The following is a 22,759-nucleotide window of genomic DNA, read 5'->3' as shown; positions in this document are numbered from 1 at the left end:
AACCTTGATTTCGTATCGTTTCGAAATATCGAAAGAAATCTTTATTTCGTTTCGTTTCGATCCGAATCAACATAGACATTTTAAATTTCGTTTCGTTTCGTTTCGTTAGGAAAAAGTTTGTTATCGCATACCCTTACTCGTCGCAACCAACTTGGCTTCCTCCTAACGGAACTATCAATTCTATACTTTCGCCTCTAATGCTATCATGAACATGTACGTCCAAGTTTGGAAGATGATATTAGCATTTCCATATCATTGTAAATCGTTAACTTCACGTAGAAGTAACACACACGAAATCATTAATTTAGCTTATTCAGATTAAATTGTTTGTTGGATCGGTTCTGACTACAACTAAAATATATTCCTCTAACTCTTTCAAATTAGAATTCATATCCTTTTTCTTCTTTGTTGGCATTACAGCATTGTAAGTCCAGGTCTGCACAGTATTTTTTCATAAATCTGTACTGTAATAAAAAAAAATCACTGTTATGTATGATTATAACATAATGCACAATAATAAAGCATATCAACGTGCTCTTTAAAACAGACAGTAACCTATGTTGGAGCTTAAGGTTTTGCTGGTTTTGAGATCTACACGGTGTGCGGTTACTAAAATTTACGTGGTTTTAATTTACACGGAACCTGTCCCTGCGTGAAAACCAAATATAATTGTTTATTTTTTCATTTTTACGTAGGAGATCATATTTTTATTGCACCAGACGTGTGAAACTAGTTGAAATGCATCTTAAGAACCGATGTCCCAACAATTGGAACTTTTTTTAAAAAAGAATTTTATATAAAGTATTGCCTCCGATTTATTATTTATTACCAGACTAAGGCCGGACTGGCCTGTGCAATACATAAAAGTCTTCTCCATTCAGCTCGGTCCATGGCTGCACTTCGCCAACCACGCAGTCTGCGGAGGGTCCGCAAATCGTCCTCCACCTGATCGATCCACCTTGCCCGCTTTGTACCTCGCCTTCTTGTTCCCGTCGGATCATTGTCCAGAACCATTTTCACCGGATTACTGTCCGACATTCTGGCTACGTGCCCGGCCCACTTCAGTCTTCCGATTTTCGCGGTGTGAGCGATGGATGGTTCTCCCAACAATTGATGCAACTCGTGGTTAATTCGCCTCCTCCACGTACCATCCACCATCTGCACCCCACCATAGATGATACGCAGCACTTTCCGTTCGAAAACGGTCCTCCACGAGCATCGTCCAGGTCTTGTGTCCGTAGAGAACTACCAGTCTAATGAGCGTTTTGTAGATTGTCAGTTTGGTATGGCGGCAGACTCTATTCGATTGGAGCGTTTTGCGGAGTCCAAAGGACGTACGATTTCTTGCCATGATGCGTCTCCAAATTTTTCTGCTGGTATCTTTATCGGCGGTCACCAGCCCAAGTAAGCGAATCCTTCAACCACCTCGATTTCGTCACCACCGATAGAAACTCTCTTGAGCCTCTTCCTATCATGTACTTCCTCTTCGGCGTGTTGATGACTAGTCCAATCCGTTTAGCTTCGTTTTTCAGTCTGATGTAGGCTTCCTCCTCCTCTCAAAGTTACGGGCCATGATATCAATGTCGTCAGCGAAACCAAATAACTGGACGGACTTCATGAAAGTCGTACCACTCGTGTCAATTTCTGCCCTTCGTTTTACTCCCTCCAAAGCTATGTTGAAAAGTAGACATGAAGTACCATCCCCTTACCATAACCCAGTGCGCGTTTCGAAGGGGCTCGAGAATGCCCCTGAAACTCGAACTACGCACATCACCCGATCCATCGTCGCCTTGATCAACCGTGTCAGTTTATTCGGAAAAACGTGTTCGAGCATTGGCTGCCATAGCTGGTCCGGATCGATTGTATCATATGCGGCTTTGAAGTCGATAAATAGATGATGTGTGGGTACGTTGTATTCGCGGCTTTTCTGCAATACCTGACATATGGCGAACACCTGGTCTGTGGTAGAGCGTTCACCCATAAATCCCGCCTGGTACTGCCCCACGAACTCTCTTGCAATTGGTGTTAGTCGGAGGCATAAAATTTGGGAGAGTACATTGTAGGCGGCGTTCAGCAATGTGATTGCGCGGTAGTTACTACAATCCAGCTTATCGCCCTTTTTGTAGATGGGACACACGACATCTTCCATTCACTCATGCGGCAGAACCTAATCCTCCCAAACCTTGGTAATCAGCCAGTGCAGTAATCACCCTAGCCAGTGGCTTACCATCGTGTTTAAACAGCTCTCCTGGTAGTTGGTCAACTTCAGGTGCTTTGTTGTTTTTCAGCCGGCCGATCTCCTCCTGGATTTCCTGGAGATTCGGAGCCGGAAGTCGTATATCCAGCGCGCGTGCTCCTAGGTTCATTACCATACCGCCACCGTTGTCTGCCATATTGCCATTCAGGTGCTCTTCGTAGTGCTGCCGCCAGCTTTGGATCACCTCACGCTCGTTTGTTAGAAGGTTCCCGTTTATGTCCTTACACATAGCCCACCGAATCAGTTCTTTATCGTAACAGCTTGCGAAAATCGTCTCTCACGGTATGCTACATATCGTATTGCATAAAAATTATTAAGAGTGCGGTGTGTTTGAATTACAAAATAATTCAGCCCTGAGCAAGCCCGGGAACGTTCAATTATTATTATTATTTATTCAGACTAAGGCCGAAGTGGCATGTGCGGCATATAAGAGTCTTCTCCATTCGGCTCGGTCCATGGCTACACGTCGCCAACCACGTAGTCTACGGAGGGTTCGCAAGTCATCTTCCACCTGATCGATCCTCCTGCCCGCCACGAGCATCGTCCAGGTCTCGTGTCCGTAGAGGACTACCGGTCTAATGAGCGTTTTGTAGATTGTCAGTTTGGTACGGCGGCGAACTCTATTCGATCGGAGCGTCTTGCGGAGTCCAAAGTACGTACGATTTCCAGCCACTATGCGTCTCCGAATTTCTCTGCTGGTATCATTTTCGGCAGTCACCAGTGAGCCCAAGTAAACAAATTCTTCTACCACCTCGATTTCGTCACCACCGATGCAAACTCGCGGTGGGTGGCTCACATTGTCTTCTCTTGAACCTCTTCCTATCATGTACTTTGTCTTCGACGTGTTAATGACTAGTCTGATCCGCTTGGCTTCCCTCTTCAGTCTGATGTAGGCTTCCTCCATCTTCTCAAAGTTACGTGCCATAATATCTATGTCGTCGGCGAAGCCAAATAGCTGGACGGACTTATTGAAAATTGTACCACTCCTGTTAATCCCTGCTCTTCGTATTACCCCTTCCAAAGCGATGTTTAATAGCAGCCACGAAAGACCGTCACCTTGCCGTAACCCTCTGCGCGTTTCGAAGGGACTCGAGAATGCCCCTGAAACTCGAACTACGCACATCACCCGATCCATCGTCGCTTTGATCAACCGTGTCAGTTTATCCGGAAATCCGTGTTCGTGCATTAGCTGCCATAGCTGGTCTCTATCGATTGTATCATATGCGGATTTGAAGTCGATGAACGTTCAATTAGCATATAATAAAAAAAATACAACAATGGAAATATCATCATCAAATAAATTGAAAAGGTGAAAGAAGAAAGTATGAATAATATTAATGACAAGATAAAGAAAGTACGAAGTATAAAAAGGAATAAAAGTAGGGAAAAATAATAATGAAGAAGAAAACCTAGATAAATCCATTTTGCGGTCACATGAGAGAGGTCAAAATAGTATTTTTGGAGACAGATTCCATTATCTCTTCAATTCACATTTAAATCGTTTTTTTTTTTCAAGAACCTGCATAGGTATGTAACATTTTTGGCCAAAATTAGATTTTTATATGTTCTGAAAATAAGAAAAGAAAATATACGAGATGAACCGGCCTAGGGCCGAAAATCTCGTAAATAAAGATAATTCAATTCAATTCAAGAAAAGAGAAAATAAAATGTTCGGAAATGTATGATTTTTTTCGTTTGTTCGAGAAACTACAAAATTTAATATGATTTATTTAATATATAATAATAATATGTAATAATATTTAATAAGATCGCAATTTGAAGAGCAATCATTGAGTACTTTTTGTATTTACCGGCTTGTAAGTGCCCCAGGGAGTTGAGCTTTGTCTAAAACTATTGACATATTTTAAAAAATAGAAAGATTCGGTGCCAATTTGCTCAAAACAGTGTTTGTTGTTTCCTCGGAATTGTGTAAAATGGCTATTATGCACTCATTTTAATGCATTGCTGCAATGTCTAGAACTGTTTTCCCGTTTATTCTTTTAATAGAGCTCCAGAATGTAAGGGCTATCCGGGCTATTGTCAATAATGAGAAACTATATTGCATTCCTCGTCAAATACAACCTGTTGCAAGGAAATCGAGTTACATACAACATTCCAGATATTTCACAGAAAGAAGTAAAACTTTGCGTTTATCAGAAATCATCAATCATCATCTCAAACTTTTACATTCAATGTTGCAAATCAGATAACACAATTTAAATAAATTTCAATTCAACCAAAGTCAAACAATAGGAAAGAAATAGCCCTTGGAAATAACAAGCAAATGCATGTATGCATGGATAAAATTGACACTACAACGATGGCGAAATTCTTTTTTGCCAAGAAGCCTCTTCCTATGAAAAAGTTCACTCAAACGGAATTTCCGCTGTTTACTTCTGTTGAAAAAGGCAGGAAAATAGCAGCCGAACAATGGAAGAATTTTCATTCCATGGTCCATCCTCTGAGGAATGTCACAAGAGGCGTTGTCCTCTTACAGTAAACTCATTATAGTGTCCCTTCCAGAGAACACAAAATCCATATATCCTGTACTAATATCTCAGGTCAAAATCTATTATAACTGAATGGAAAACTGTAATCGGCTGGTTTTAGCAAAGACGTGAAAAATGAGCTACAAACAATTACAACCCAGGCGTGTCGGCTGCATCCTCGCTCCTATCCACCATAAGAAAAGACATACGACTTGGTCGAGCGACACACGTTGATCCTCCTCGGGCTTGATTCCATGTACCGACTGTGAACCATCCATGCCATGGTCGGGATGAAAAGCGGAAGGATATGCTTCTTGAGAGTTTTGTTTGCAAAGAAAATTATGCACGCTTCACGATGCGTCACCTTGTGCTTGTTCTTGTTTGTACGTCGCGTCGGGCAGCAAGCCCACCCGCCTGCTGGCTGCTACACCGTCATCAGTGCTGCTGGGGCGTTTGCCGGATGGAGAGAGCTTATGGAGATGAGCACGATGACAGCGACGACACATCATCTGCACGTCTCGCTTGCAAACGTGCATATACGTCGTACCGTACGAGATGTTTGAGAACCGTCGAGAGACGTCACGGCTTTCCTGAAAGAAATTTGTTACATTTAATCACGATCATAAATTTTGTTTACGGAGCAATTGGATTTAGAGGATGTGATAAATTTCGTTTGCTAGTTTCATGTTCGTTGTAGTGATAGTTATTTCACAGGATGCTAAACATCTGAATGTTTATTCTGAACTTTACCTTCCGTATTTGATCTAATCCTCAACTCCCTTTACATTACCATAGACATAAAATAAAAGATATTTTAGTTACTAGATAAAGATTGTCGCTACTGTTCCCTTTGTTCTGCTGTCCGAAACATGTGTGGTACATACCTGTCAAATCGTATGGATTTTCCTTCTTTGACATTTAGCTCCCCTATCCTCGCCAGCAAAAGATGTTCCGGACAGCGACGACAGCGACAATCTTTATCTAGTAACTAAAATATCTTTTCATAAAATAAATGGCAAATGATGAACACATGTGAGAGGCACACAATACTAGTTTAGCTCCACACCATTGATTAATTTTACTTTATGTTTTTCCCGTGTACAGTGTAATAAATCAAAATACCAGCCCTTGGCATTTAGTACATATATGGAAAATAACTGCAAAGCAGTAATTAAGAATCAAGAATCAAGATTTTTTCAATCAAATCATTGAAGCCATTCAGAAGTACTATTCTAGTTCTTCGTACTATTACCTTTTCTGCTTTGGCAGAAGCGGTAGCCACTAGACCACCGAACTCCTCATGGACTAGTTCTAAATCTTATTGCTTGTATATTCCTGATATCAAAAACTAAACGATTAAAAGCACACATGTAAGTAAAATCCGACAAATGAGGTGCTTTATTTCTTTAATTAGACATGAAATAATTTTGTTTCAGTGAAATAAAAAATGGAATAATTGCACTATGTACATAAGTAGTGGGCAATCGTATTGAGAATATTAAATACAACTTATATAGGGGAACTGCACCTGGAATTCATCTCATGGCTCCGATATCCATCCCATCGAAAACAAAGCAATGGAAAGCAATTTGATTTGTTTCTTATTTTTGTGATTTTTTAGGCATTTAAAGAAGCGACAAAATTGGTGCTGTAATTCTTTGTTTCGCCATGAGATGAATATATGTTCAGTGAGATCGAGAGCGGGACAGTTCCCCTACATTTGAAGTTTATCTTAAACACATCCAATTTATATTCCAGTTTTTCGTTTGATCCAATCTCGAGCTTTGGCTACATTTGCGTACACTCCGTAGAAGTTCTTTGAAGCACATTTTCTTCCCCACGACACCACTCCAACTAACTTTCCTTGGCACACAAGAGGACCTCCTGAATCACCCTGGAAAATAGAATCAACATTATCAACTCACAGCTCCATTGCCCTACCGTTCCCGATTCAGGTCACTCACCGTACATGAATCCTGCAATCCTTCATCGTAGCCTGCGCACAGCATACTGTCAGTAATGCTCAGCTTCGATGCAGCATAATTCTTCTTGCATTGACTGTGATTGACAATCGGAACTTCCACAGCTTGCAAGGTATCGTTGTTGCCGGTTCCCATGGTATCACCCCATCCGCTGGCCGTGCACACAGTCCCATCGGCCGTCACCTCGCCGTCATCTACCATTGGAATCGCCCGGGCAACTGGATCTATCCTGTAGGATTGCTTCAGTCGAAGCAAAACGTAATCATTGTCAACATTGTTTGGATTATAGTCCGGGTGGTACGACAACCCAGCGACCTCAATAACGGTTCCTCCTTCGTTGACCTCGGATGAACCCACCCGTACTCCAGTATGAGATGCTCTCTTAGATCTGAGAAGCAAAGTTGGCAATGTTAGTCATTATCTACGATCTTACTTCTTACTTTTGTACCGAAACAGATGCGCAGCCGAAAGTACCCAAGTATCGGCAATCAGTGTGCCACCTGCGTAACCGATTTCTTCATCCGTATTGGGCCAGGCTATGATTGCCACCTGATAGGGATAGTTCACTATATCGACAGTTGATCCATTAACGATGCGATTTGTGGCAGAGACGGGTTCCGATAAAGCTCGGCAGATTGCGACTGCAAACAATGTTAGTAGTTTTACGTGGTTCATTGTGAGTGAACTGCGGATTGAGCGCAAACTAGTGCTTATATAGGGCAATTTAATTACTAAGTACTTAATCAGAGCAGAAGTGGAGTGGCTCGTGGTTTGTTCTCCTTCAAATTTTCAACCACTTAATACTTCCTCTTGAATAATAAGTTGTAAGTAAATAAAAATGAATTGTTACAGTGATCTGATTGGTCAATCAGGCAATATATTTTGAAAAACGATATCGCAAAAATGTAACCTCTTTTTACTGCTCAATAATCCATATTTTTATTTTGAGAATAAAGAACAATGAACTACTGATGTCATCTAAAAGTGGAAGCAACGCATGTGTGGTGAACGCTTCTCATCTTCATCACTGGAAAGCTAGTTGCGAAGAACAAGGTATTAAGATGTCGGAAGTATCAGACAAACAGCACGGAGAATGTTGAGTTACTCATTCCCTCAGTAAGTTCGACGCCACCTGATAAGCACGGCCGAGTGGTCGGTGGTGACCTTGGACGTCAATAATTCCTTCAGCAGCGCAAGCCGGGAGGCAATTGCATTTTCGTTACTCTCGCTCGGTGTGCCGTCGTACCTATGTGAATAAGATCAACGAGAGCTATTTTCAAAACAGAGTACTTCTCTACGAAATTGAGGTACGTCAGCAGAGTGGCATGGTAAATGCTGGGTAATGCGTACCTGAAGGAATAAAATAGACCCCATTTCGCGGCCCTTACCCTCTTACCCAGCAAATCATATCTCTATCTCCGCATGGCGCTGGCCGGGATACTAGCAATCTTTGGGAAGATCGGGTAACCAACGCCGGTGGGAACTATTGTCGTATGCTGACAGGGACCGGGTGATTTGCTCCTCTCCGGGGGTGCAAATCTGAACGATCGTCTGTTCCCCATGTTAGGAGCGGCTGATCTTCGTCCGAGTACCAGCGATGGACTCTAAGCAAAACTGTGCACATCTTCCTGCATCGTGTCAGCATCGAGAAGGCAGCCCCTTCAATGTGATGTGGGTAGTGAGACCCTGGTAAGGTAGCCCACCGAAGATTCTACAGTTACCAAGAAAGGCAAAAGTAGAGCAAACTGATTGATTCAACGGCAACAGACCCGGCAACGAATAAAGGATAGCGATTGGAAAGTAGGATCTTAGATCGTGAGAACTTTGAATGTACACGGGCTCCTGGGTAGTGAGCTGCAGCAGGTCGGCGTGAGTGTGGCAGCAATCCAGGAAATACGGTGGCAAAGAACTGGAGAACGTGTTTTCGGGGCGGATCCCATATCTAACACTTCACTCAAGTACCACATCTACTAAAGCGGCGGTGACAGAGCAGAACATGGAGTTGGCCTCTTGGTGGTCGGAAAGCAGATGAAGCGTGTTATTTGGTGGAAGCCGATAAGCTACCGCATGTGCGTGTTGAGAATGGAGGGCCAATTCTTCAACTATAGCCTGATCAGCATATATGCCCCAACAAATGATAAGCCTGATGACGTGAAGGATGAGTTCTATGCGAGCATTGATAAGGCCCCAACACACGATGTAAAGATTGTCATCGGGGATCCAAATGCGCAGATTAGAATGGAAAGCTTCTTTCGCCCGAAATCCTTCATTCCGCTACCAACGATAATGGTCTGCGACTTGTAACCTTTGCTGCTGCTAGAGGGATGGCAATCAGTATTACCTACTTCGTATCGCACGTAAGAAGATCCGCAAACACACCTGGAAACTTTCCAGTGGAGACACTTGCTCACAGATAGACTGATCAACAGACGACATCTCTCGCATGTTATAGATATAAGGTCCTTCAGAGGTCCGAACATTGACTCGGATCATAACCTTGTAGTTGCAAAAATTCGGGCGCGACTTTCCAGCGTCATGAATTCACGAAACAACAGAACGATGCGTTTCAATATCCAACGCTTGTCAATTGAAGGAGTTGCTGAACAGTACCACCAGAAGCTGGACAAGTGCATAGGAGTGGACGTCAACAGATTGTGGGAAAATATCCACGAAGCTGTGACTACAACAGTGCAGGAAGTGCTAGGCACTGCACAATGACGCCAACGAAATGGTTGGTTTGATGAGGAGTGCTAGCGAGTGACGGACGAGAAACATCATACTAGGAGTCGGAAGCTAGTGCTTCGTACCCGTTCCAACAGAGAGCAGTACAGTGAACCAAGGGCAGAAAAGAAACGAATCCACTTCAGATAAAAAGGCAACACGAAGAGAGTGCGATAGCTGAAACGCAGGAGAACATGGATAGTAACGATATGCGGAGGTTTTACGCGACTGTCAATTGCGTGCGGCAGTGCCCGCCATGTGCAATGACCGAGATTGGAATTTTCTGACAGACTAGACTATGGTGGCAGCCAGGTGGAAGAAACACTTCGAAGATTTGTTGAACGGTGAAAATGAAGGTGTATTAAGCAGCAGGATGGACATTGTCAGCGATGGTCAAGCTATGGAACCACCAACGCTAGACGGAGTAAAGAAGGCTCTTAACCATTATGTGAGTGACGATTTTTCCCATCGAAGATGGGTGACGGGGTACTCGGTACCCAACCGTCTTACAATGGGCATTCATGTGTCTGTAGATGTGTGTATGTGTGTATGTGCGCGTGTACCACTGTGCCTATGTATGCGCATGTGTGTGAGTGTGGTTTCAGAGAAGTGTGCAAACTGAAGCGACGACATTTTTATAAAACCAATTTTTGCCGAACCATGTGGGTCAAAGCATCAATTCCATACTTAGGGTTTGACAGAAAATGGTTCTGAAAAATCCCACCGCTTCACAATGCAATATTGAATTGACCATTTTCACGGATGTTCCGGATATTCCAGGGGACCACCCAGTGGACACAATGGTCATTATGTGGGTCAAAGCATCAATTCCATGCTTATAGTTCGGCAGAAAATGGTTTAAAAAAAAAATGTTTCTGTACGATGGAATTGACGAATTGACCATTTTTACGGATGTTCCGGATGTTCCTGGAGACCACCCTGTGGGCACAATAGTCCGTATGTGGGTCAACGCATCAATTCCATACTCAGGGTTCGGCAGAAAATAATTCTAAAAAAAAATCCCGTCACTGTACGATGGAATTTACGAATTGACATTTTTTACGGATGTTCCGGATCTTCCAGGGGACCACCCAGTGGACACAATGGTCCGTATGTGGGTCAAAGCATCAATTCCATACTCAGGGTTCGGCAGAAATTTTTTTTTTTAAATCCCCTCGCTATGTGGGTCAAAGCATCGATTCCATACTCATGGTTCGGCAGAAAATGGTTTTAAAAAAATCCCGTCGCTGTACGAGTGAATTGACGAATTGACAATTTTTACGGATATTCCGCATGTTCCAGGGGACCACCCAGTGGACACAATAGTCCGTATGTGGGTCAAATCATCAATTCCATACTAAGGGTTCGGGGAAAAAAAATTAAAAAAAAAACCTGTTGCATTAGGATGGAATTCACGAATTGACCATTTTTACGGATGTTCCGGATCTTCCAGGGGACTACCCAGCTCGCATATGCTTCTGGGCTTTGCGAACGATATCGATCACATTGAAATCGATTGCAAAGCAGTACTGGAGGCTTTTGTCCCACTGAAGAGGGAGACGACGAGGATAGCCTTAACCATCATTTCTACCAAGACAAAGTACATGATGGTAGGTAGAGATAGAGGAAGTCCTAGTGGTGTTGGTGGAGACGTAGTGTTTGATGGGGATGTGTTTGAAGTTGTTGGAGAATTTGTTTACCTTGGAACGTTTCTGTCATGTGACAATGACGTTGCCCGTGGAGTGAAAAGACGTATTGCTGCTGCGAATATGGGCTTTTACGGATTACGTAACCACCTTAGGTCCCGTAACATGCAGACGGAAAAGAAATTTCCTCTAAACAAAACTCTGATTCTACCAGTGGCTCTTTATGGACATGAAGCATGGACGTTAAAAGAGGCGGACCGGAGAGCTTTCGGGGTTTTCAAGCGAAAAGTGCTGCGTAAAATACTCGACCACCCAGTGGACACAATAGTCCGTATGTGGGTCAAATCATCAATTCCATACTAAGGGTTCGGGAAAAAAAATTAAAAAAAAAACCTGTTGCATTAGGATGCAATTCACGAATTGACCATTTTTACGGATGTTCCGGATCTTCCAGGGGACTACCCAGTGGACACAATGGTCCGTATGTGGGTCAAAGCATCAATTCCATACTCAGGGCTCGGCAAAAAAATAATTCTAAAAAAAAAACCCGTTGCTTTACGATGGAATTTATGAATTGACCATTTTTACGGATGTTCCGGATCTTCCAGGGGACCACCCGGTGGCCTCTAAAACACACACACCTCCAAAAATACATACATGCACTTGAACACGATGAATTTCGCGCCAACCCTTCTATGGGGCTGGCAGCACCATCTCAGAATCGAATGAAACTTGGTGGGCATAAAGATATGGTATTTCTAAGCCACTCTGCATACTTAGTTTTTCAAAAATTGTCAAGAGTAACATTTGATGAGGGCCTAATTTTTTTTCATGGATTTTTTATAAATCGATGTAACTCTAAAATGACAAGACCTACAAAAAAGTGTTGTATGGCGGACTGTCGTGAAATTCCCAGAAGTTTTTTGGAAAAATATCCAAAAAATAAAATACCGATTTCTACACTGAAAAAAATTAGTTTTAAAAATTAAAATCGATATTACAAAAAAACCTCATCTCAGAAATCGATGAAATTTTTTCTGCAGATAGGTATTTTAATTATCTAACTTTTCTGGGAATAATGTTCCTGTGACATATTTAAGGAAAAAAAGTTTTTCTAACAGAAAAATATCATAAGTTATAAGTTTATCAATTTTTTCAATAAAATACGATACAAAATCATCTACAGGCTTTATAATGGTTTCTAAATTACACCGTTCAGTGGTTAGCTTTTGCTGAAAAACAATATCTTCTTTTCCACTATTACAATTAAATATCACTTCAGTTTCGTTTCGGCAACATTGCCCGTTTTCAAAGTAATTATTTTTTTGTAATTGTTTTTAAGTTACTTCGATACAAAAAGTCAAATAAAACATAAACCCTTTTCAAATGTTGGTCCACATTAATGTTAGATTATGCTAAATTGCTTCCTAAACAAATTTTTATACTTCCAAAATGTGTCGTTGGCTGATGATAGGCTGCTGAACCTATAATTGGCGCTGTAGGCATAAAACACGCTGATAAATTTTCACTCAATATGGACATGAAAAAAGTTTTTGAACAGGAACATTATTCACAGAAAAGTTAGATAATTTAAATACCTAACTGCAGAAAAAAATTCATCTGTTTCTGAGATGAGGTTTTTTTGTAGTATCGATTTTAATTTTTAAAACTAATTTTGTTATGTGTGGAAATCGGTATTTTATTTTTTGGATATTTTTCCAAAAAACTTCTGAGAATTTTACGACAGTCCGCCATACAACACTTTTTTGTAGGTCTTGTCATTTTAGAGTTACATCGATTTATAAAAAATCCATGAAAAAAAATTAGGCCCTCATCAAATGTTACTCTTGACAATTTTTGAAAAACTAAGTATGCAGAGTGGCTTAGAAATACCATATCTTTATGCCCACCAAGTTTCATTCGATTCTGAGATGGTGCTGCCAACCGCTGGTCGAGTTGGCGCGAAATTCGTCACACCCTTTGTGCCAGTGACATACGCAAAGATTCACATAATCAATCACTCATATACTGCCGCTAACCGCAAGTCGAGCACATCTGTATATGACGTCCATATACAGATGTGCTCGACTTGCGGTTAGCGGCAGTATAAATATACAGGCCCACTGTTATATGGTTGGGTACCCGGGTACCCCGTCATCCATTTAAGGGGTATAAATAGTTTTCGACCCCTAATTAGCGCTCTAATTGCAACCTAGACTTCAAACTCTACCCGTCGCTTCGTATCAACATTTGAACTCACCTGCAACAAGTTATTTTAGTTCCAATATCAGAATGGGTACCCGGATACCCCGTCACTCACATAAGGGTTAACGAGCTGAAAAACAGTAAAGCTGCTGGTATGGACGAGATCCCGATCGAGCTTCTCAAACACGGAGTGAGCAGCTGCTTCAATCGATCCACCACATCATCCAGAAAATATGGGAGGATGAAAAACTGCCTGCCGGCTGGTTGGATGGCCTCATATGCCCAATTACAGAGGGATCACCCTTCTGAACTCGGCGTACAAAATCCTGTCGCGTATCCTGTTTAACAGACTGAGACCGCTTGAGGAGTCCTTCGTCGGCGAATACAAGGCAGGTTTTCGTGAGGGTCGATCAATGACGGACCAGATGTTTAGCCTGCGGATGATTCTTGATGAAATCCGGGAGTACAACTTGCAGACTCACCATCTGTTCATTGATTTCGAAGCAGCGTGCGATTCAGGGAAAAGAAATGAGCTGAGGCAGATAATGTCCGAACATGGTTTTCCGGCGAAACTGATTAGGCTGATACACTGGATGGCTCGAAATCAAGAATTCGGATTGCAGACAAAGTGTCAACTTCTTTTGTGACCTTAAACGGATTGAAGCAGGGTGATGCACTTTCAAATTTATTGTTCAACATTTCACTCGAGGGCGCTATTGGGAGATCTGGCGTGCAGAGGAACGGCACTATCATCATACGCTCGCATATGCTTCTGGGCTTTGCGAACGATATCGATCACATTGAAATCGATTGCAGAGCAGTACTGGAGGCTTTTGTCCCACTGAAGAGGGAGACGACGAGGATAGCCTTAACCATCATTTCTACCAAGACAAAGTACATGATGGTAGGTAGAGATAGAGGAAGTCCTAGTGGTGTTGGTGGAGACGTAGTGTTTGATGGGGATGTGTTTGAAGTTGTTGGAGAATTTGTTTACCTTGGAACGTTTTTGTCATGTGACAATGACATTGCCCGTGGAGTGAAAAGACGTATTGCTGCTGCGAATATGGGCTTTTACGGATTACGTAACCACCTTAGGTCCCGTAACATGCAGACGGAAAAGAAATTTCCTCTAAACAAAACTCTGATTCTACCAGTGGCTCTTTATGGACATGAAGCATGGACGTTAAAAGAGGCGGACCGGAGAGCTTTCGGGGTTTTCAAGCGAAAAGTGCTGCGTAAAATACTCGGAGGGAAACTTGAAAATGGTGTGTGGCGTAGACGCATGAATCGTGAGCTGTATCAAGTATACAAAGAAGAAAATATTGTGAATCGTATAAAACACGACAGACTTCAGTGGGCTGGTCACTTAGTGCGAATGTCGGAAGAAAGAATAGTGAAAACAATATTCAACAGAGAACCAGATAGGGGCCGGCGACTTCGTGGAAGGCCACGAACACGCTGGCTGCACGCGGTGGAATCGGACCAGGGGACCCTGAACGTTCGGGGAAACTGGAGGAACATCGCCCAAGACCGTTGATTATGGAGCTCTTCAATGCGCTATGTATAGGTGTATCGACGCTGTAGCCAACCAGTCACCGCGGCTGTAGATCAAGGGTTCGTCCGGGGCCCAGAACACTATGTGCGAATGAGTGTTAAGGCTTAGGCTGACGACATAGACAAAGCGAAGTGATGAGACGAAGGAAAAGTTATTGGCGATTAATCTGATTCTATACTTACTGCTATTCCATTGAAATCACCTTGTCCTGATATACCGAAAGCGAATAGAAGAGTTTTTCAAAGCGACGAGGCTGGCTATGTGATACTTTGACGCTAAACAGTAATCCAGCGAAAAATATCAATGTCACGCGTAAACTGTACAGAACTACACGATTTTACAAACGCTTTCAGTATGTCACAGAACGCTTGTCTCATCACTTATTAAAACTCGAACTCGTCGTGTCTCTTCTATTATCGTTCACAATGGCCTTAGACTCTTTCGAAGAGTCGAAATAGTGAGCTGCGCAGATAATGTCACACTTACCGTATACGGAGAATCCATCGAAGAGTTTGAGCTAATCGCAACTCACGTTACATATCACGGTCGTGGAAGACTGGATAAACGATTTTTTCAGCTGGGATATCGGCAGAAATTCACGACGCGAGGACTCGGCTGTGCAGATCTCATTTAAGGAATCATAAAATTCCGTACTGAACTGAGTGTGCAGTCCGTTATGTAGTCCTCCGACATACTTTACGATGTCTCTCTTCGATGTTCTGATTCACTTCTGAGCCATTAAGCACCACAGTTCGTGCACTTTTGAGCATTGAGGCTCCTTTGTTTGTGCCAGTAAGCATACCAAAGAATTGAGCCCTTTATCCCTTTTCCTTTTGCCATTCAGCATACTCCCCCCATACCGACGACCCACATTTGTGGAAGGCTTTTACGTTACCAACACTTCTCTTTCACCTGGTCAGCATATTCATCAACTCAAGTCTTAATCACTTTCTTTCAAAGGGTGATCGGATAACCTGATGACTCGAAGAAGATGCATTCAAACTCCACGATCTACTCGACTAGTCCCCGGCAGTGAATCTGGCCTACTCCGATGACCCGATTTCCAATGACCGCGAGCCATTTGGCTTACTGCTTAAACATTGAGCTTAATATTCAGCTATGGCTTTGATCACGGACTACTCAACTGGCGATGGATCAATCCTACCCCGACGGGGAAGTCCCCAACGTCGCAAGCTCCGTAACCGACGTCCCGCCGGGTGACCGAACGAGTGCCGAGGATGATCCAAAGATTCCGGGTGGAGATAGCTCCCAGTTCAATGGTGCCTCGACGACCCGAAGCCGGGTGCACTCGTACGAAAACGATCAACTCAGTCTCCGGCGGTGGATTCAGCTTATTCCGGTAACCGATTTCAATGCCATTAATAATGAAATAGGCAGAGCTACAAAGAAGTTTTTCTCTATTGTGAGATGACTTGAATACGAATGAGGAAAATTCATTATGACAGCAACGCAGTCTACTTAGATTGTAATACATATTTAGTTTGGATATAGTTACTAATGGTAACGTGTTGAACGGTTGCATACTTAACACCTCCGCTCAACCGAATAAACCTAGCTTATTACGTAATTTTTCGAACGGGCTTCGCTCCAATCCCTTCGTAAAGATGTCTACAACTTGTTCTGATGTTGGTTTGAAGATGATTTGAAATACACCGTCCTGAATCTTTTCTCGGATGAAATTATACCGGATATCAATGTGTTTCATCCTTTTGTGCTCCTTGGGTTCCTCGGCAATTCGAATGCAGGATTGGTTGTCTTCGAACAATGGTATCGGATGGCGAAATACGACACATAATTCTTCGAGCAAAGTTTTGAGCCAAATCCCTTCGCAGCTTGACTTAGAGAAATGTACTCCGCCTCTGTTGATGAAAGTGATAATGTTGCTTGCTTTCTTGTCATCCACGAAACAGTAGCTCCAAAAATTTGAAACACGTTGCCAGATATAGATTTTTTTTTAATTTCAAGATTGGTTCCAGCGGAGTCGCCACCGGCTTGCAATCGCCCATGCCAAACCGTTGGAGCAGATCGCTTATGTACTTAGGTTGACTGATCCTCATCGTACCTTCGCTTGGTTTACGATCCACTTTCAAGCCGAGAAAGAGTTTTAACTCTCCCATATCGGACATCTCGAACTGTTCCGACAGTCGTCTTTTGAACCTGGTCTCCAGATGTATTTGATCAGAGACAAGGATAATGTCGTCGACATGCAGCAACAAATAGATGACAGATCCCTTGTATATCAAGTGATACAGACACGTATCCACACTGGATCGCTTGAATCCGAGCTCCGTCACAAATGAATGGAATCGCTCGTTCCAACTCCTCGGTGCTTGTTTCAAACCGTACAATGAATTCTTCAGCCGGCAAACAAGATTTGAATCCGAACTCTCCAGACCCTCTGGTTGACGCATATATATTTCCTCCTTTAATATGCCGTTGAGGGAAGCCGTACGAACGTCCATCTGATGGACATGGTATCCCTTCTTATTAGCCTCCGATATAAGCGTTCTAACAGTGGTGATTTTGCCTACGGGCGCATACGTTTCGTCGAAGACGAATCCCTTCCGTTGCGAATACCCTTTCGCAACCAGACGCGCCTGTAGGGATGCCAGCTCACTCTTAATAGCGGATTTCCAGTAGCACCAATCGCTACGCTTCTTCAGACCGGCGCCGATAGATGAAGGTAGGTCCTCTACGAACGCCTCTGCATTCAATGCAAAAACCATCATCGTGTCGTTTGTTGACCGGACACCTTCAGCAGACTCTGAAAAACATTCACTGCCAGTATTTGCCAAAAACCAGTAATGAAATCAAGAAACTTACCGGGAATTCTGCGCTCCCGTCCGCTTTGCCTCGTGGACGCCTCTGGTGAGCTACTTCCACTATCCGATTGCGAAGGGAGCGCTCCGGTCGTTTCTTCGTCATCGTTTCCTTCAGCGGATTCGCTTTCCCCAAGTGATTCGTTGTCGGCTAATTCAGGCACTTCAAGCGCACCAGCATCTTCCACATAAATGGCAGGTTTGCCATTGTCATCGTCGTCGGACTCGTAAACAATCTTCACAGGTTCTTGACGCTGTGTCACTTTCCTGGTTTCGTCAAATACAATATCACGGGATGTGAAAACTGTCTTCCTTCTAGGATCCCAGATTCTGTAGCCGTTCGTGGTATACCCGACCATGACATTTTTCTCGCTGCGTGGGTCCAATTTACTACGCTTCTCTTTTGGCACCCACGTGAATGCAGTTGAACCGAACACAAGCATTTTGTCCACATTCGGTTTTCTACCATACCACATTTGAAACGGCGTTTTTCTTTCCTCCAGAGCGGACGTCGGGCTACGATTCAGAATGTAAGCAGCTGTGAGGACAGCTTCTCCCCACATCGATTTCGGCAGACTAGCATCGTGTAGCATAGAACGTGACTTATCCAACAAGGTACGGTTTAAGCGTTCCGCCACCCCATTCTGTTGCGGACTGTACGGAATGGTTGTCCGTGCGGCAATATTTCTTGAATGATTTGCTTGTAAACTCTCCACCGTTGTCACACCGCAGCCTCGACACTCTTGTGCCAAAGAATGACGTCACCAGCGCACAATACTGCATGAACTTTTCTTGAACCTCGTCTTTTGATGCCAGTAGGTAGACCACCGTGAAGTGGCTATAATCATCCATAAACGATACATAATAGCGCTTTCCATTCCACGTGGTTGGAGTGAACGGTCCACACACGTCGGAGTGTATGAGTTCTAACAGACGAGATGAATGTCGCTCCACAACGTCGTCGAAAGACTGTCGTGTCTGCTTACCTATCATGCACACTTCACACAAACATCGATCAGGGAACTTTTCAATATTTACTGTTGTCTCGATCATCTGATGTTTCCAGAGGTTCTTCAGATTCGCTTCTCCTAGATGACCGTATCTACAATGCCACATTTCGAAACTGTCGTCCTTCATTCTTGCCACATCTACGCTTGCAGATCCAATAACGCCACGGAAGTAGATGTCCAGGGCATACAGTTAACCAGTTCTACGTTCTACGCCCACAACACGGTTGTCTTTGTTGATGGTCACTTTTCCTCCAGCAATTTTAACAGTCATTCCGTTGTCTTCGAGTCGGCGAACAGAAAATAAGTTACATTGCAACTCAGGTACGTACAAGACATCCTTCACTACAGCGGGTTGCTTCTTGCCATCTACCATCATATCGACACGGATAGTGCCAGCAGATTCTGCCACAATTGCATGTCCGGACTTGGCTACCGAAATGAACACTTTTCGTTCTAGTGGATGTAACTCTTCAAACAAATGCTTATCTCGGATCATGTGTTCTGTAGCACCTGAATCCACGAAACATTAATTTTTTCTGTTGGATACCGCAGTAGACGTTGAAAATGCACCGTTGCCCGTGGTAGCAATAAACGAAATCTCCGTTTCACATGTGACGTGCGCGTTTTCTTTTGGTTTCCTGATTGATTTTCCATTTGGCTTGCCATTTTTCTCTCGATTTCTTCCGCTTGTAGGTCGATACTCAGGACAATCCAGACGTTTATGCCCGTACCGGCCGCATTGAAAGCACTTGAAACTGACCTTCTTCCCCGCGAAAGCCGACTCACCGTTGTGATCTTCCTCATGGCTTGATCGATTCACCCGTTTTGCAGACTCGTCCATCAGCCTTTTCTTGACGTACTCCAGAGTTAGCTGACCGGGCTGGATCGTTTCTAAAGCTGAGATTAACGCGTCGTAGGTCTTCGGTAGAGGGCCCTCCTTAGTCGTGTGGTAAGACGCGCGGCTACAAAGCAAGACCATGCTGAGGGTGGCTGGGTTCGATTCCCGGTGCCGGTCTAGGCAATTTTCGGATTGGAAATTGTCTCGACTTCCCTGGGCATAAAAGTATCATCGTGCTAGCCTCATGATATACGAATGCAAAAATGGTAACCTGGCTTAGAAACCTCGCGGTTAATAACTGTGGAAGTGCTTAATGAACATTAAGCTGCGAGGCGGCTCTGTCCCAGTGTGGGGATGTAATGCCAAGAAGAAGAAGAAGAAGAAGAAGGTCTTCGGTAGCGACAATAAAAGCTGGCAAATAACATCCTCTTCTTCGATTTTTACCCCAGCAGCCTTCATTTCTCGCAACAGTTTTTCAAACTTGAGCAGGTACTCTTTCACATTTTCGCCTTCTTTCAAACGCAGCTCTTGAAACTGCTTCTTAAGAAACAACTTTCCAGCGATGCCAACACGGTCAAAGGTATTTTTCAAAGCATCCCATGCTTCTTTTGCTGTCCGCTTGTCCTTCACGTAGTCCAGTTGATCTTCTGCGATTCGATGGATGAGTAAATTCTTGCATTTCCGGTCTCTTGCCATGCGCTCTTCGAGTTTCTTCTTCTTCTCCGCTTTGACCGCCGCTGTGTCTTCCAGAAGGTCTCTTGTGTACTCCTCGATCTCGATGGCATTCTCCAGACAGTCCAGCACATTTTTATCTTCCATAAAGACCTCAACTCGGAACATCCAGTTGCCGAAATTGGTCCCATCGAACAACCATAACTTTTCTTCGCCCATTTCAACAAGCAAAAGATTTCAAGGAAAATAGCGCCTTGAAGTTTCTTTCTTCGTCAGTGTTCTGGGCTCATAACCTAATGAAACAGGCAGAGCTACAAAGAAGTTCGGCTTTATTGGGAGATGACTTGAATACGAATGAGGAAAATTCATTATGACAGCAACGCAGTCTACTTAGATTGTAATACATATTTAGTTTGGACATAGTTACTAATGGTAACGTGTTGAACGGTTGCATACTTAACAATTAACTCCCAACTTAGTCGTTTAACCATTCAGCTCCTGCATTGGTCGCGATCGCGAGCGATTCGGATAATCGTCGACGGTGGATCTATCTTAAACGAGAAGTTTCATGTCAGCGATAACACCCTCGTAACCGGCCGTGAAGGCACATTCTACGTCTAGGTGCTCGCCGCAAACTCAAAACTTCTTCTTCTTCTTATTGGCACTACATCCACTTACACACTGGGACACACTGGGACAGAGCCGCCTCGCAGCTAAGCACTTCCACAGTTACTAACTGCGAGGTTTATAAGCCGAGTTACCATTTTTGCATCCGTATATCTTGAGGCTAACACGATGATACTTTTATATCGACAATTTCCAATCCGAAAATTGCCTAGACCGACACCGGGAATCGAACCCAGCCACCCTCAGCATGGTATTGCTCTGTATTGCTTTGTAGCCGCGCGTCTTACCGCACGGCTAAGGAGGGCCCCTTACATTTCCATTCAATGTCGACATCAATTTTCTACAGTGGTGTGCACTAACGCTCATGGTACGTTTACCGCAATAATGACAACCAAGTGCTGCTCTGTGCGCCATCCTTTTGGTAGGATGTCGGCTCTCCTGGTCGTCACTCTTGCGACAACACTCCACTGTTCTGCGTTCTGGAACATTATTCCGACGATGTTATTGGTGGCAAAACCTTAGCTCTGCTAGTACATGCCGACACACTTCGGACTAGCCAGTGATGAACTCTGTTTAATCCGAAAAATCACTTAAATAAAGTAAAAAAAATAGCTTGGGACTAGGTGATGGGTCCATTTACACTTAGTCCAGCTGTCCCATTTCCTCTGCCATTTGGCTACCGTTACTTCCTTGATATTCCTTCGGGCATTACTGGTGCTCCTAAGAACGTAGCACTCCTCGTCTCCCACCAGTTTGATAGGCATCATGCTCTCTGGTACACGAGGCGCTTCGCGAGATACGATGCGATATGTACTATAGATAGTAGAATCTATAGATGAGCGAAAGCATGGCTGAGTCGCTTTTTTTGACCGTGCACACGCGCATATGACGTCACAGCCCTTAACATTTCCATTGAAATCGTGACGTCATGCTCGTTTGGAGACACGTTTGACAGTTCGTTTGGAGACAGAGGATTTATCTTCGCTCATCTATATATTCCACTATCTGTAGGGACAAGCATCCCGGAATCCAAAATTAATTTCACTCGCGTTTTCTAGGGCACGCCACTCGATACGGAAGCAATGCACAACTGTCGAGTGACATTAGTTTTGGATTCCGGGATGCTTGTCCTTAAGCACGTCCACAGTTATTAACTGCGAGATTTCTCAGCCAAGTTACCATTTTTGAATTCGTATATCATGCATGAGGCTAACACGATGATACTTTTATGCCCAGGTAAGTCTAGAAAATTCCAGAAATATCCTGGACCGGACCGGGAATCGAACCCAGCTACCTTCTGCAAGGTCTTGCTTTGTAGCCACGCATCTTACCGTACGGCTAAGGAAGGCCCCAAATCATAACCAATTAATTATTTTCATTATTTAACTCATTACGGAATCGCATTGAAGATTTGTCTTTATATTATATATCTACGTTGACTTTGAAACGGCTGTTAATTTAATTTTAATTTCTGACAAAATTTACATATGACTTGAAAAAAAAGTAAAAATATCACATGGGTCGAGTAATATTGATATACATTTGAGTCGTCAAAATGTTGCTCCAGCCCCTATCCCAACAAGTCCCACAAACGATCATTTTGCCAAATAAACATAGCGCACTTTAAAACTTTTACTTGCCCATAAACTGTGTCATGTCTTCTTTGCTATCATGTTATCCCTTTTGTTTGTTTTAAATCCTCCCAGCTCTTTAACAGTGACTCTGTCGTCACGGCCAGGCAGGTACGGAGTACCATGTCCCAGCCAACCAGCTCGACCAGGGCTCATTGGTCATAATCGATGCTATCAAATGAAAACGGACACCATACGACATGAATGACAACTGTCCGGCTGGGCCCACAATCTATCCTTTTCGCCTCCAAAGCATCGAATTAAATGGAAAATATTCAGTTTCACA

The 22,759-nt window shown here is 43.4% G+C and overlaps 1 protein-coding gene across 1 annotated transcript; it reads right to left on the bottom strand.

Moving 5' to 3' along the window:
* Positions 1 to 6,117: 6,117 nt before the first annotated feature.
* Positions 6,118 to 7,409, bottom strand: LOC134204936 (trypsin-1-like). Its single transcript, XM_062679750.1, has 3 exons — positions 7,177 to 7,409; positions 6,711 to 7,116; positions 6,118 to 6,640 (listed from the first exon to the last, which is right to left on the bottom strand). The coding sequence occupies exons 1-3, from the start codon at positions 7,401 to 7,403 to the stop codon at positions 6,494 to 6,496; spliced, it is 780 nt and encodes a 259-aa protein (XP_062535734.1). The 5' UTR covers positions 7,404 to 7,409; the 3' UTR covers positions 6,118 to 6,493.
* Positions 7,410 to 22,759: the final 15,350 nt, after the last annotated feature.

The sequence above is a fragment of the Armigeres subalbatus genome, unplaced genomic scaffold, assembly GCF_024139115.2.
Source record: "Armigeres subalbatus isolate Guangzhou_Male unplaced genomic scaffold, GZ_Asu_2 Contig982, whole genome shotgun sequence".
Classification (NCBI taxonomy): Eukaryota; Metazoa; Arthropoda; class Insecta; order Diptera; family Culicidae; genus Armigeres; species Armigeres subalbatus.
This window is presented reverse-complemented; position numbering and strand designations above follow the sequence as displayed.